The sequence below is a fragment of the Vigna angularis genome, chromosome 10 (genome assembly GCF_016808095.1).
Source record: "Vigna angularis cultivar LongXiaoDou No.4 chromosome 10, ASM1680809v1, whole genome shotgun sequence".
Lineage (NCBI taxonomy): Eukaryota > Viridiplantae > Streptophyta > Magnoliopsida > Fabales > Fabaceae > Vigna > Vigna angularis.
Genome location: NC_068979.1, coordinates 29,585,208 through 29,599,001, shown reverse-complemented (window position 1 = coordinate 29,599,001; position 13,794 = coordinate 29,585,208). Strand labels below are relative to the sequence as shown.

The following is a 13,794-nucleotide window of genomic DNA, read 5'->3' as shown; positions in this document are numbered from 1 at the left end:
CCTGTTTTCCACTTACTGATATCCGAACCTTCCATTTTGACACTTGTCCATTGTGCGTCAGAGTATGTGAGTGCGTTTTAATGGCACTGAGCGTGTGACGTGGATGCATTTATGAGAGTAACCAGGTGACTCAGCAGTGCATTTAATGAGGCGTGACATTGTACATTGCAAAAATCGAATAGAGTGTATCTAATTATTTCAACCTATCATATTTATTTTATAGAAATATACCTTGAAATTTGTAAGAAAACTTTATATCAATGCAAAAAAGTTAACATGGAACCTAAAATTTAAATGGGTTTATTTAGTCACATTATTTACTTTAAATTTCTCAAAAGAATTATAACCATTCAAAGTTTCAGAAAGGTTTGTATGGTGAATGAGAATCTTATCAAATTTTCTCCAATATGAGTTATATATAGTATACGATACTCTTTTATGTGGTTCTAGCAATATAAATTTTAACACTTTCATCTAATTTTAATTTTAATACAAAACTTTAATGACAAACATTTTAATAACTTCTTTTATTTTAATTTAAATTTTTCAAAAACTTAAATAATAATTTTTTAGTTTTGTAGATAATTTTAAATCTCGAATTTTGTATATCAACGTATTTTAATGAAAATGTTTTACAATAATAATATTTTAGGTAATTTGATTGAAGAAAACAGTTTTGTTTGTTGAATGAATGAATGGAAAGATGATGTCGGCATAAACCAAATATAATTTCACTATTGTTTGGATGTCAACAGCATGTGATGCTGCCATTATGTTTCGTGGTGCTCCTTATGTACCCATATCTACATGCACAAATAAAGGAAATGCTTTTCCAACACTGTTTTTTTTTCGTACAATATCTTTCTTTAGTCATAGTGTTCGTGATTTTGAAGACAATTTTATCTCTATCAAACAAAAGTTTTAGATATATTTTCCTGAAGATTGTAGAAGCCTTAAATATTTAAAAATTTGAATATATTTAGTTAAGTTTTTATTTATTTATTTTATTATATCACATGTCTAAAATATTTTTTATTTTTTGTTTTAAATATTTTATCGTTTGATTTTTCTATAAATGAGATTATGTGATTGTGTCTTTTTATTTTTATTTTTAGCTCATCCATTAACTTGTTCATTTTTTTTTTCAATTTATGGTTGATATTTTTTTTAATTAAATATATTTTTATTCTTAAATTATCATGTATTTTTTTGTTTTTAATTTTCTTCTAAATTTTGTTTATTTAGGTCCTTCTTCTCTTATAAAGTTATATTTAGTTATTCACGACTAAAGTTATTAGTTTTTTTTTCTAACGTAACAAACGACGTGCCACTTTTTAAGACATGTGTAATATGTTCCAAGATCAGTAAGATAACTCGGTAAAAAATGGTGTGACACATCCCTAGTCCAGTAAGGTCAACAAAACGAGTGTATTGTGTTCCCAGATTGGCAAGACATCCAGATAGTTCAATGGGATAAGGTGAATGGAAAACTCAGAGATAGGTCGATGGAAAGTTCAGATAGGCTGGTAAGGTTCATTGAGAACTTAGATAGCTCAGTGAGAAATTTAGATAACTTGGTAAGATGTATTAAGAACTTAAATAACTCAGTGGTCAAATAGCTCAGGTAGCACAATACTAAACACTCTAAACTTTTGAACTTGGGAAAATAGTACATGTGTCTTATCGACCTTACCGAGCTGGGAACGTGGCACAATATTTGCCATTAAGTTGTCTTGCCGACATTACCAGGCTAAGGATGTGACGTAACGTTTCTCATTGTGTAATCTTTTCAACCTAGGTCACAATACACGTATCTTAAAAGGATTCAATATGTGACACATTGTTTGCCGCATCAGAAAAAAAAAACTAATGGTGTTGATCACGTATAACTAAATAAGTGTCTCTCTAAAACGAAAAAGACGAAAAGAGAATAAAATTTGGAAAAGAAACAAAAACAAAAAAAATATATAATAGTTTAAGGAGAAAAACACATTCAACTTTTTTTTAGGATTAAAGAATTCATAAATTAAAAATGATTGAAGAAAAAAAAATAAAAGTTAATTGATGAATTTGAGATAAAAAACCAAAGTAACAATTATATAATCTATTGACCGTTTGTAAAATAAAATAACAAATACTTATAAAGAAAATAAAAAAGATTAAGTATTCTAAAACCAAATTTTGTAATAGAAACTAAATTTAAAAATACTTAATTTTATTTATCATATTTTAACACTAACTCAAACCTAGAATTCTTTTTTTTAGTATTTAACATAATACACTTTTTTTCTAAAAAGAATTATCCTTAAGATACACCTTGTACTTTTTTCTATAAATATGTCATTTAGGGCCATGGAATATTTTCTATGACAAAAGTTTCAAATGCCTACTCAATTATTTTGTTGGTCAAGAGCCAAGTGGGTATCCTTTCAGCCAAAAAGAAGAGAGAAATGGTGTGTTACATATGACAACTTGATGGTTTGGTCATTTTTTATTTTTATCAAATGCATTTTCTACTATAAAATAATGTTTTCAATTTGTTCTTTAAACCAATGATTATTTGACAAAAATGATGTGATCTGCTATGAGACTTTGTTTTCTTGAGTTATTTTTTAAAATTATAATCAGTGTTGACTGCCTTTGTTTTTAAAAATATTTCTTTTGGTCTACACATTTGAAAAATGAATTTTAGTTGTCATCCGTACTTACATATGTGGCAAATTGTGAGACATGATTCTATAAAATATGTCTTTAAAGTTATATTTTTTTGTTATTTTATTCTTTGAAAGGTTTCATCCCTTATGCAACTTAAATTCTTGAAGGATAATACAATTTACAATTAGTTTGACAATTTTGTACGACAAAATTTTCTTAAATATTAAATTATTTAGACATGCACTTTCTAAAATCCAGAATTATCCAACTCAACTTCAATAAAAATCAAATATATTAAAGGATAGTTTCATGCATTGAGATTCATGATTCTTGCCTCTCTTACACCGAAAAGTTTGTAAGCTTTAATGTTCTGAAAAATTATCATAGTTTTTGAGTAAATCCGATGACGCATTTTTTTTTATAGATAATGATATATTGAAATATTTTTACATTCATTTCACATCTAATATAAAGATAAAAGGGTTATAAAAGTGTAAAATTTTGTAGTTTTAAAAAAAATAAAAAATAAATAAAAATAATGTGAAATCAATATAAAATATTTAGGTGTGTAAAAATATCATTTTCCTTTCTTTCTACCAAATAAACATTGAAATCAAATAGATTTTATGCCAACAATACGGTAACTACAAAACCATGGTTCAAGCAAAAAGCTATAAATGAAAGACATGTTTTTCCAAAATTAAATTCTTAACAGAAGTACAAACACAAATTGACATTTGAACCCATGGAGCATGGTGAAGTAGCTACAACAACATCAACAACAGTGCAAAGAAAAAGCTTGATAATGGAAATTGAAATAAGCTAAAATAAGCCATTGGAAATGCAGGTCTCACTGTACAGTAGTACAATTACCATAAATTCTCTAGTCTGAAGAGAATGGAACTAAACATGAAAAAGCTTAAAAAGCTTTACAGTGAGAACATCATGAGGAGGCTTGTACACACATGTTACGTGTTTGGATTCAATGAGGATGAAAAATCTCAGAGCCTCAGAGTGAGATCAGGAGTTGCAGATGTTTGTGCCGGAGGTGCAGTTTCTACAAACCTAGTACTTGAATTGAAAGCATGTGCATCATGGCTCAGATTAACACCAAAACCACCCCTTCCTTCTCTCTTTCTGAAGCTGCCAGGCCAAAACAGACCAGCATCATCATCTTCCACGAAGATCGGTGTCCGAAAATAGTCTTTTTCGAATTTTGCAGCAGGTCCTATTTCAGGAACCCTCAGTGACTGCACTTGTTCTTGGTGGATTGCAGCATGAGCTTCAAGGCCAAGTGACCGAAAAGAAGAACCATGCAGAGGCAGAGATGCTAAGCTTGTGTACCTTTCAGTGAGAATCCCCATTCTCAATGCACGCTTTGCCATTGTCCTCTCCCTTTTGTGAGCATTCTGATGGCCACCTAATGCCTGCGAGCTGAAGAATTTCCTCCGGCAATAGTTACAAGAGAAAACTCTGGGAATTGCTAGTGCTGAGGGATGAGTTTCACCTCCTACTTCAAAGTTGGTGTGACTTTCACCTTTGAACTCTTCATCACTGTGATTGAATTTGAGGGTCAAGTCAAGGGACAGAGAACCTGAATCAGGATCAGTCTTTGTAAGACAGGAGGAGCTGCTGTTGTCCATAAAATCTTGTGGTGTTTCTTGCAGAAATTCATTTGATCCAACTTGGCTGCAGATTTTGAAATCTTCTTCAGGTTCCAGGTTCAAGTTTGGTGTCATCATCATCATCATCATCTGCTATGAGCTAACTTCTTTCACAGTAAGCAATTGGAATGAATAGAACAGACTTTTGCTTCAGTCAGCCTACCATCTGCATTGATGATGAAGCACATTATTTGTTATGACAAAGTAAAAGCTGAGAACATACAAAACTCTGGTGTTAATGCAAGTCATACAAACAAAGAAAGCATGGCTGAGAAACTCTTTCACATATAAGAAAACATGCAACCTGTTTCAGAAAGTAAATCAGAAATCAACTTTGCAGAAAAAGCATAAAGACTTTGTGAGAATCTCCTTCCATAAGATAATATTCAAAAAGCAAAAAATATAAGAACTTGACAAATGTGAGCTCCATTTCCTTTTACTGAAAGTGGAATCACAGATCAAAATCTTGAGAACAAGTCACAACTGCAAAATAAATTTCATCTAGGTGCTGGCTCATTTGATGAAATTTAAAAATAATCCATGCAGATTTTCTGATAGAGAAACTGTCTCATTTTTCTTTTCTTTAGACTGAGAAGTGATACACTGCAAAGGAGAAAAACATCAGAACAGAAAAATGGAAACAAAAAAATTTCCCTTACCTTTGCTCCCGTAATACCTAAATCTCAAAGCTGTTAAATTAATGTCTGGAAACTCTTATGTTTAAGTATTATTTAAATAACAGTTCATGCAAACACCAAAACAAATTTTCCAGTTTAGCCATGCAGGGTATAAACATGTACTAAAAGGAGGAGAGTCCAAAAGTAAAGATGAAAGAATAATAAAATATGTAAAAGAAATAGGAGAAGAATTAGAAGTAGAGAAGATAAAAAAGTAAATGTAAAAACTTCTTTTTTCTCTTGTAGCTGACTCAAATCTTCTGTGACAAAGGTTTGATGTCTTGTTTGCTAGACCAGCTCTCAGCAAGTTAAAACAGTGCTCTTATAACAGATGCAGAGTGTGTCACAATGGATGATATGCATGCATGTATCATGAGCTTCCAATATGACTGTGTTCCTTTGTCCAAATGCATTTCAACATATTTTTATAAAAATACAAGAAGCAATTAAGTTTCAAGCACTGAAAAGAAATTAACAGAGTTGACATCATAGAGTATGAGTGAAAACATAGACATAGATGGAAAATCTTGATTGTTGTCTTGGGTGACTAGCAAGATTTTCATCATTTTTCAGTACCCTTATGTGCCATAATTGATTTTCACCCATCAACATTAAGACACACTATTGGACACATCTGAAATACACCCACCAGCCTTAGGCATTATTACAGCCCTACCTAAAGTATACGTTACACACCATTTTGGGAAAAAGGATAAAAAGATAAAATGGAAAAAAAGTTCCACATTTCAGCCAACAAATATTGGAACCGAAAACCAAAAGCTATCTGAAGATGTCGACCAACAGATTCCCACATTACTCGTCAAATCGTTTGAAAATCTTTCTCATAAAAAACATCCTTTGCAATGGACCAAGCCACCCAAGGCTTCTTCAAAACAATAAAAAGTTGAAAAATTGCACAAGCTCAATGGAATGAAGATAAATACCCCCACCCCAGCTCAATCCACCAAGTTTGTGGTTGAGTGTAGGAAAGCAAACTTTAAGAGAAACTGAAATAAATATTTCCTCTTTAGATCTAATTTTTACAGTAAAAAATAGCAGGCACAATGCATCCAAAACAGAGGTGAACACAGATTCCTGAAATGAACAGGCAAAAGTTTATACTTGCACAAGGTAGAGAGAGCCTTAACTGAACACGGCAACACCAGAGAATCAAAACCAGACCCCAGAAAAAGTGATAAAACAATGATTAAAGCGGGACAAGGCTTAAAAATGCATGTAAGAAATGGAAGAAAGGGTGAAAGGAAATGCAAGTGTTTGGGTGGAAAGAGGCACTTACATAGTACTGTACTATAAAAGAAAAGGGAGAGAATCTGTAGTGAGAAGCTACTTTGGACTTTGGAGAATATGAACTATACAAGAGGGGGGGCGCAGGTATAAATATTATACTATTGTTGGGACTACTTTTTTTAAAAATTAACCACTGTGAAGTGGTGAAGAGAGAAACCAAAAGGAGATAAGATTACAGAGAGAGAGAGAAAGTAAAAATTATGGAAAAGCTGAGGAAAGAGAAATGAGAATGATGAAGGGAAGTCAGAGAAGTCAGATAACATGCATAAACACTAGAAACCACTTCTTTTGTCCAATTTTGAAGTTGCTATTACAGCTCCATTTTCCTGTGCTTTTAGGTCTTAATTAAGAATCAGTGATACCAAAAATATGGACAACCAGAAAGACAAGGGAAATTAATTTGGGTGCTTTGTGTGATACCCCACACAACCAACTAACACAACAAGACATGGCCATATCATATCATAATATAGTGTGCTTCTTCGGCTTCCACTAAGAACATAAAGGAACGGTCCATTATGTTCTATAATAATACTAACAACACACCATTTCAATTCCCTTAGGCCACATAATAATAATAATATACTATTAAATTTTCTATTGTTTATGTAGTTGGAACATCTTTCTTCATGTTATCATTAACCTAGCTCCCCTTGTCCTACTCAGATATGTTATACATGATGATGGACCCCATTACTCCTTTCACCCTTTTCTCATTTATCTCTTTTCTTTTCATCACAGTCACTCAATTAATTCATGTGCAATTCTTTTTCAATCACTAGTTTTTGGTTTATAACAATTTCAACTAATTTCTGCAGAACTGTCTGCTGTAAAAAAGTACTTGCAGTGTACAGAAACTTTTTTTTATGCAGAAACTTTTTTTCCCAATATTTGACAGAATGCAGAAGATTTTAATTCAGTGGTTAGGATGAATACAGTTTCATTCTGAATCTGTCATAATCGGTTTTACTCAACTTATTAATTAATATATACTGTGTTTGTTTTGAAAATTTGTACTGGTTGATGTAATAATTTTACATTTTACATTAATTAACTGTTGTATATTATCAGAGAATCTATACTCTATTTTCACTCAAATGAAGTGAATTTGAAGAAAGAAAGTGTGATAAGTAGTATTCATGTTGAACGTTGATGTGCACAATAAAAGAGACACGCCTGTTCTCCTGCAGAGGAGTGACACAAATTGGTGAACAGTAAACAACTTTTAGGGTTTGTCGTTTTGGTAACGTTGTTTTTTTATATGTCTAATCTAAAGTACAGATTCAATTGACTTGCACAGTTAGAAAAAACCTCAGTCGAATCAACACTGATGATGTGTTGGGATTACAAATTGGTGAACCTATTATGTGGTTTTATTTTACTTTTATTTTCTGCTTTCTGTAATTTATTTCTAATTAAGTTATTTAGATTGGAGAAGTTTGGTATAACAAAATAGGAGGGTTTGATTTGAACTCTTGAATATGAATAAATATACTTTCTATGTTGAACTTAATACACTTAAAAATATTCAATAACAAATGTAATTTTAATTAAAATATTTTTAATGGACCAAATTGCCTTTGCCTCGCTTGATCAGAACTTCGTTGCTTCATTTAATATATAACATATTAGAAAGGAGAGTTGAAGGAAAAAGAATTTATGGTCGAAATATATTATAAAATTAACATAGTTAAAAAAAATGTCTGTATAAATGTATTCATATGGTTTTAGCAAAAAATTTTGCTTTAATTGAAATGATAAGATTTTTATGGAAACTACAAATGATGAAAAGGAGTACGTTTTATCTATTAAAGAAAAACAAACATATTTTAATCTTAAACAATTTTTAGTTTATAAAGTAAGTGGATTTTAATTTTTTGTAAAATATTTCCCTTTTCTTTTTATCATTCCAAGGTTTAAAATCACTATTTTTTATCATCTCCAAAAAAAATAAGAATAAAAGATATGATAGAAAAGAAATGTATGCTTTAATATAAAATATGTAACAAATGCAATACTTAAACTTTTTTTCTGAAAAAAACAGTGTAATTTACTCAATAAATAACTACTCTACATGTTAATAACTTCTATAATCCGTATTTGAACTTGCATAAATTATTTTAATGTATATTATTTTGTATGTTACATTTTTTGTCTTTAATAATCGTGTTTTCTAAATAACCCATATTACTATACTCTCTTTCTTTTCATTAATTATATATAAACATATGGTATTCATAGAAAGAATTCATCTAAGAATAATAATACATAAGTTTAACTCACAAAATATTAAAACTAATATTTGAATTTCTAACCAAACCAAATACATTATATTATTTTGATATTGTTTTTTATTTGATGTACACATTTCTATATATTCTCCTTTAATAACTATCATTTTCATTCATCACACATAATCTTAATTATTTATGCTGTCCAAAGCGTTTAAATCCTCTAATAGAAAAATACAATCAAAAATCACCTACACTTGTGATGTATTATTTATCACTAGTTCTTTAGTATAGAGACATTATATTTGCCTTCTTTTCTCTGTTATGAAAAGAAAAGATCTGATGAAACCACTACAATCCTTTCCTTTTTCTGCACAAACTGCAATCTTAACCCTGTTGGACCACCAAACAGATACGAGGCTTTAAAAAAGCAAACAACTTTAGCACTTGTTTTCTTTTCAAGTTACAAGGATTAAGAGAGGAAAGGGACCAATTTATAAAGACAAAAAGAAGGACCACAATCTAGTTGCTGCATTTAGTTCATGTTACACATCCCCATATGTTTTTCTTACATGGTAATGGGGATTTTGATAGAGTAAATGCATAACAATTTACTTTTTGAAAAAAAAAATAATTGTTTTAATCCTTGAATAAGTAAACTGTATAAATCATGTAACAGATTTCATGTGTACTTGGTATATCTCACCTTTCACACTTATTAACTCCGTTTTGCAGAACTCTTTGTATGATGAGTTTGCATGTTTTGTCCTTATTGAAGGTCACTATCACTCACCAAAAGTCTTTTTCACCACTTGAATCCTTCAAACCATAACCCTTCCAAACAAAACTGGTTAAGAAGTTCTAGTGTTGTAAAATAGCTTATGGCAAATACTTAACCACTAATCTCTAGCTCTAAACATTGATTATGATGGTTCTTGGCTAATGTATATTTAATTTCATATATGGTTGTATAGAAAATTTTAAAACCCTAATCAAACAAAAAAGCATTCAAAATGGTTGTTAAACTAAACTAGTTTATTGTTTTCCTTTTTGATTTGTTTTTGCACTAATAAGTTATAAAGTGTCCTTTTTAAACACACACCTTTTTTTTTATTTTTGATAGACAATAAACAATTTCTTGTAGCTTTTGTGATGATACTTCTTACACGTACAAATTATTATGACCATAGTGATCGAATTCTGAGAGATATTTTACTTTGGCCTTTAGTGCCTACTTGTGATCTTTGTTTCGGTTGAAAAAAGAGAAAGAATTTGTTTTATTTAACCGTCTTTTTCAAGTGATGCAAAACTATATAATTAAATAAGAGAACAGAGAGTTTATTGTGTTTTTATGTGTGGCTCAAATAGTCATTTTACTATTATAAATTGAAGAATATTTTAAATATGTAAAGTTTTGAGTAACATGGTTAAAAACAAATATATTGATATTGAAGAGTGAAAAGATTCTAATATACTAAATATATTGATACTAAAAACAAAAACTTTTAAGTATATAATTAAACTGAAAGAATCAGTTAAAGAATACAAGTGGTGTAACATATAGTTGAATATTAAGATAAATTTTAAAGAAATAAATAATTGAAAATTTATATATAAAATTTAAATATTTTACTTTAATTTTCTTTCTATATCATCTCTAAGATAAAAAAAAACTAAACTCTGATTGATAGTATGTTATCAAATTATCTAATTAGAAACTGAAGATATATATGTTTTTGAGTTTAGATAAGTAAATCATTCTCAATCTTTTTCTTTTCTAAGAGATGATGTTTTAAAGTTTGATTTGAGATGTTGAAGTACCACAGAAGAGTTTTTCAAATTTGGAAAACTTCATTTTAGGTAAAAGAAATTAATAAATTTTATATATCTTCTAGGTTCATTGTTAGAGATATGGGAAATATATGTGACAAGATAAGTTATGTATGTAGAAGTGAAAATATACATTGTATTTATGAAATTGAAAGATAGGTTAATTATATTAAACATTATTATTCTTTTTAAAGCATTATATAAAAATGAGGTTTAGAATGAGTTGGTATGTTTCTTAAATTTTTTTTTCCATTGGATCAATATGTGTAATAATTGCATGTAGTTCAGGTAGCTCAAAGTCAAGTGACATATGTATCTTCAAACTCAATGAAGTGTGTTTTTAAATGAAAAGATTCATTTATTTTCAATCTGGTCATCCTAACCCACCCTATTGTGATATAGAAAAAAAAGAAAAAAAAATACAATAACTTTCTATTACTAGATTTGTGAAAAAACTAGGATTCTATTCATAATGGATAATGTATAGTGATGAAAGTTGACTATGTCTTAATAATGTCGTGTTCAGCATGGTCCCGAGCATCTATATATCATTAATCGGTCAGATATAATTTATTTGTCATTATATTAAATAGGTTGAAAATTTATATAGCCGTGGACCATGTAACAGTTAGATGGCAGTGTGTCGATATGCATGCTATCTTTGGTCATTTCTATGGAAGATACAACCATTTATAGGAAAAAGACTTCGCTTTATTTTTGGATTATACATCTAAGATATCATTCGAGATCACTCTGGTGCCTAGCAGTAAACTTTGGAAAATGTGGATATTCAAAATATTGAAACAATCATTTTCGAAAGAAGATAAGAGTGAGGAATAATAGATAGTTTTGATGATTTAAATAAAAAAGTTATGAAATCCAAATATCTATGATAGATTAAGTGATTATTTGAATTGAGTATTTAATTCTCTTTCAAATTGCATTTTTTAATTAATACCTTTCAATCAGTAAAAATAAATCAATTTTAAAGACTAAGTAAAGACAGGTAAATTTTCAATTAAATAGTAATTTATTCAAAATTTAATTGAAAATATAAGAGATAAAAAAATATAATTAAAATATTGCAAGAAAATAATTATAAGTGACCACTATAAATAACAATTAACATTCAAGAAACAAAAACTAATGTTTCTCGCTGAAACAATATTGTCATATATGGCTATCTCAATCTATACATTGATTTATAAATGATATAAATCTATAATTTTTTTTTATTTGTCCCAAAGTTAAATAGTTGTTTTGATTTATGATAAAAGGGAACAATGCATTAGTTATTTTAAATTATACATAAAAGTTGAGTTCTCATTTAATCAGCAGCCATCTTAAAAAAGAAATCATTTAATTATTATTATTAAATGATTATAATTATTCTAAAATATATGAACAAAAATGTACTACATCTGTGACATATAATGCTAATAATAATATTTATACTTAATTATAAAAACTATATAAAAATAATATTATAGTCAATCATTTAAGTATTACTTTTAATTCCAACTGAAACTAAAAATATTAAAGAAATAATATTTTAATCACATTAGTTTAGAATAAAAGAAATATGTGACTTACTAATAATATATGTTAGAAGAAATTAATCTTAAAGCACTTTTTTTCAATTTTTTTATATAATATAATTCAATAAGAGATGTTTACAAATTGGTTTTCCAAAAACACATGTTTACATTTTATTTTTAATATTTTAAATGAGTTTGACCTTTGCATATACGCCAATAACTCTTTATAGTTTACTCTCGTTCGTCACACGTTTCAAGAACACACAGTGAAACGTCTAGTTATTGCTTCAAGAAATTGATAATTCCCAGAGATAAAGATATAGATGAGAAGTATGAAATAAAGATGTATTAAAGTGAAAGGTGGCAGTGCTGCCGAGTGAAACAAAAATAACCTAAATGTTTGTGAAGACGATGAATGGCGCAGTTACCATTTTCTCAGTATCAGAAGAAATCCAAAGTTTGACACAGCTTTCATGCAACTGCATGCATGAATGCTTCAACGTCACGATCGTCTCCAATTTTAAGAAATGCTCAGTGTGTTGATCAGAGAAAACAACACTTCTCCATTAATTCGTATAATAATTTTTTTGGACATTTCGATAAAAGTAAATGATGAAATCGGGAAGGATAGAGTTATTTTTATAAAAGTAAACACTGCTACTTTTTTTCTTTTCATTTTTATTTAGTTCTATATTTCATTTCTAATGAAAAATTAACTTCTTCTTCTTTGTCTTATTGACTGACACTGTATATCCAAATTACAAATTTGGTTTGTCGGCGTGTGGTATCTGCAAGTTAGAGTGAAAGAGTTACTTATAATATTAACATAATTTTGGATGACTATTTCTTAATATATTTCTGTACTGATTTAAAAGTAGTCTACTTCTTTCATTTCAAAGCTATATATATATATATATATATATATATATATATATATATATATATATATATATATATATATATATATATATATATATATATATATGAAAAAACTCATTAAGTTAAAGTTATATATAAACTTGTATTTCTAAGAATAACATGATCTAAAAAATTATATATCATGAGTTTTTTATTTTTTTTATTAAGTTAAATATAATTATAGTTATATGTAATATTTCATTTTAGTATAATATATCTACTAAAATAAAACATTACATATATGATAATTTATCAGAAATTACATACTATCGATGAAGAAGATCTTACACTTAAAAAATATAGTATGAATGTCGAATTATGGTGGTTCATGCATTTGTAGTGGTCTTTACTACTATGTAGAACCATTGTTAATGAGTTTCACCCTACCACACTCATAAGATTAGTCCTCAAACGTCATTTTGCCAAATGAAGAAAGACTCCTCAGGTTAAGACCTTTTGCTACTCTCCACGACATAATCATCAGTCTCTACTTGGATTTATTGAGAGCTTCAGGATAAACCTCCAATACTTAACTCCAATCATTCATACAAACAATAATACAAGGCACCACCATGTAACATCTCCACGAGGATCATGAAATTACGTCAATCAATATTAATCACATATATCTATCATCATCATATCCCTCTCATAATCATATATATATATACTTCATACCAACATTGCATAATATCACATGAAACCTCAAAACCTTCATCACATAATCATAAATAATCCCATCAAGTATCATAAAATAGTTAATAATAAAATTGATTCTCTACTGCAAAATAAAAATTGATAATAAGATTTCTTAGGATCATAAGAGAACAATGAACTACCTAGATCATATGTGTACAAGTGAATTTAGTTTAGATTAGTCAAAATTTTACATTACTGATAGTAATAATCGATTAAATTGGTAATATAATCTATTAAGGCAAGCTAGAACTCAGATAAAGCAAAACAGAACAAA

The 13,794-nt window shown here is 28.7% G+C and overlaps 1 protein-coding gene across 2 annotated transcripts; it reads right to left on the bottom strand.

The window, feature by feature from the left end:
• Window positions 1-3,313: 3,313 nt before the first annotated feature.
• On the bottom strand, window positions 3,314-6,459 carry LOC108323500 (zinc finger protein 4). Of its 2 annotated transcripts, none has more exons than XM_017555976.2 (2): window positions 6,294-6,459; window positions 3,314-4,485 (listed from the first exon to the last, which is right to left on the bottom strand). In XM_017555976.2, the coding sequence occupies exon 2, from the start codon at window positions 4,407-4,409 to the stop codon at window positions 3,657-3,659; it is 753 nt and encodes a 250-aa protein (XP_017411465.1). In that variant the 5' UTR covers window positions 4,410-4,485; window positions 6,294-6,459; the 3' UTR covers window positions 3,314-3,656. The 2 variants fall into 2 exon arrangements, with proteins under 2 accessions (XP_017411465.1, XP_017411466.1); XM_017555977.2 differs by lacking the exon at window positions 6,294-6,459 and adding an exon at window positions 6,145-6,283.
• Window positions 6,460-13,794: the final 7,335 nt, after the last annotated feature.

What these genes read in the sequence shown, in the direction of transcription:
- LOC108323500 (XM_017555976.2), bottom strand. Translation starts at nt 4,409, where the DNA reads ATGATGATGATGATGATGACACCAAACTTGAACCTGGAACCTGAAGAA.